The 2,500-nt window shown below is 45.3% G+C and overlaps 1 protein-coding gene and 1 long non-coding RNA gene across 2 annotated transcripts in view; one reads left to right on the forward strand and one right to left on the reverse strand.

Moving 5' to 3' along the window:
* Window positions 1-2,500, forward strand: part of LOC123502835 — a 69,556-nt gene that overhangs the window by 54,738 nt on the left and 12,318 nt on the right. The gene's annotated exons all lie outside the window — the stretch shown is intronic.
* Window positions 1-2,500, reverse strand: part of LOC123502834 — a 46,097-nt gene that overhangs the window by 37,720 nt on the left and 5,877 nt on the right. Inside the window, 1 exon segment of the mRNA XM_045252106.1 lies at window positions 720-1,044. Within this exon segment, the coding sequence (XP_045108041.1) occupies window positions 720-806 (87 nt within the window). The 5' untranslated portion in view covers window positions 807-1,044.

Here is a 2,500-nt window from a genome sequence, read left to right on the forward strand (position 1 = left end):
ACCAGGTCCTCTTTTGGTATGCTAGCGAACGAAAAAAAAAAACAGTGAAATTAACCCCTACAACACCACCGGCTGCTCTTTTGGTGCGCTTACCAACGAAAAAAAAAAAACCCTGTGAAATTAACCCCTACAACACCATCTCTTTTGGTATGCTAGCGAACGAAAAAAAAAAAACTGAAATTAACCCCCTACAACACCATCGGCTCCTCTTTTGATGAGCTTACCAACGAAAAAAAAACCCAGTGAAATTAACCCTTACAACACCACCGGCTGCTCTTTTGGTATGCTAGCTAAAAAAAAAAAAACAGTGAAATTAACCCCTACAACACCACTAGGTCCTCTTTTGGTATGCTAGCGAACGAAGACAACAACTGTGAAATTAACCCTTGCAACAGCGGCTCCTCTTGGTACGCTAGCGAACTAAAAACACACTTAAATATACTCTAAAACCAAAATCACGACTTATTTTTGTTAATTTATTGGTTATCTAGCAAACGAAGTGCGGAACTGCTCATAAGGCTGGAAAACGTACAAAACAACTATGAAACTAACCCCTACAATACTACCATTCTTCTTTTGGTAGACTAGCAAGCGAAAAACACAGGAACAATTAACTCTAGAAACCTAAACCACGCCTTATTTGTGTCAATTTGTTGGTTATCTAGCAAACGAAAGCACTGGGGAACAACTTATAAGGAAACAAAAAAGATCTCACATACCTCAGCAGGGCAGCAGGGTATCAGCAGCGCCACCAGCAGGAGAAACAGCGGCAGCAGAGTAGGGACGAGGCTTCTGGGGCGAGACATGGCGCCTGGTGGGGAGGGGAGGGACGGGGTGCGCCTAGGGGTCCCTCCCGGTGAAATATACCCCTGTGTAACTCTGAAGGGGAGTGAGGAGAGCCTGTGGTTTCTGTATTGTCGCTGTGGCGCGCTGCTGTGTCTGTGCTGTGGCCGCTTTAGGGCAGCCTAGTGGGGGCGCCGTGCCCTACGCTGCCATGGCCGTGGTGTGGCTAATGTGGGTGCGGGTGTCGCCGGGTGTTGGTGCCTGTAGGGGGAAGAAGCCGTCGGTGAGTCTTGGGTGTAGTGGTGATGGTGGTGGTGGTGATAGTAGGAGAAAGAAGACAATGAGGAGGGGGAGCGGTAATGGTGGTAGTGGTGGTGGTAATGGTGGTGGTAGGAGAAGGAGAGGAGTAATAGGAGTAATGGTGATGATTATGGTGATGATTGTAATAGGAGTAATGGTGATGATTGTAATAGGAGTAATGGTGATGATTGTGGTCGTGGTTGTAAAAATAAGAGAAGGAAGAGAAGTAGGAGTGGTGATGATGGTGGTGGTGGTGGTTGGAAGTAGAAGTAGTGGTGGTGTTGGTTGTGGTGATAATGGTGGTAGTGATAGGAGAAAAATTAATAGGACTGATGGTGGTAGTAGTGGTAGTGGTGGTGGTGGTGGTGGTGGTGGTGGCAGGAAGGAGAAAGAAGAAAATTGATAGAAAGAGGAGTGATACTTATGACAATTATGGAGATATTTGTGGTGGTAGCGGCAATAATAACACCACCACCACCACCACCACCACATTACTTCCATACAACACTCACGCATCATCACCGCTGCGTATATCACAACACCAGAACAACCAACCTGCCAGACATCACTAACACGAAGAAAAATCACAAGAAAAAATGTTGTTTACTGGATTCTTTACTTATTAGAATCTACCTCCAGTGTTTTGAAGGAGCGAGAGGGAAGGGGAAGCAATGTCCGTGTGTCTGTGTGTCTGTCCGTGTGTCTGTGTGTATGTGTGTTGGTAGCTACGCGTCGTCCGTATGATTATGTCTTTTATACGGTACACATGTAATCAAGACGAAGACCTACAGAGTTAAAGACACGGAGATGTGACTCAAATTGGAAGTCTTGAACCCCTCACTACCATCATCCTTTGCTGGCCTTCACAGAGAGAGAGAGAGAGAGAGAGAGATTTGTGTCCTTCCTTCTCTCTTCTTCTTCCCTTCTTTCCTGCGTTCTCTTTTCTTTCCTTTTCCTTCTTTCTTTACTTCTTCCTTTCTTACTTTTCTCCTTTCCCTTCTTTCCTTTTTTCTTTCCTTTTCTTTCCTTCCTTACTTCTCTCTTTTTTTCATCTTTCATTCCTTCCTTCCCCTCTATCCCTTAATCTTTCCTTCTTTATTCCCTTTCCTTCCTTACTTTTTCCTTCCTTCCTTCCTTCCCACCTTCCTTCCCTCCTTCTCTCCTTCCACCCTTCTATCCTTCCTTCCTTCCTTTCTCTCTCCGGGCTACAGAACTATAACTAAGTGTTCTGTGAGTGAAAGAATAAATGCTTTGAGGGACGTCTTGGGTGTGTCCGCATATAGGGCGCTTCACACTCTTCTCAACTATTGCTTCACTACCCAGAGCATTTAGGAGAGGAAGGAGGGAAGGAAAGCGAAGGAAGAGAAAGGAGGAGAGTAGATGAGAAGAAAGGGAAAGAGGAAAATAGAGGAGGAAA

Source organism: Portunus trituberculatus, chromosome 12 (genome assembly GCF_017591435.1).
Source record: "Portunus trituberculatus isolate SZX2019 chromosome 12, ASM1759143v1, whole genome shotgun sequence".
NCBI classification, from domain to species: Eukaryota; Metazoa; Arthropoda; class Malacostraca; order Decapoda; family Portunidae; genus Portunus; species Portunus trituberculatus.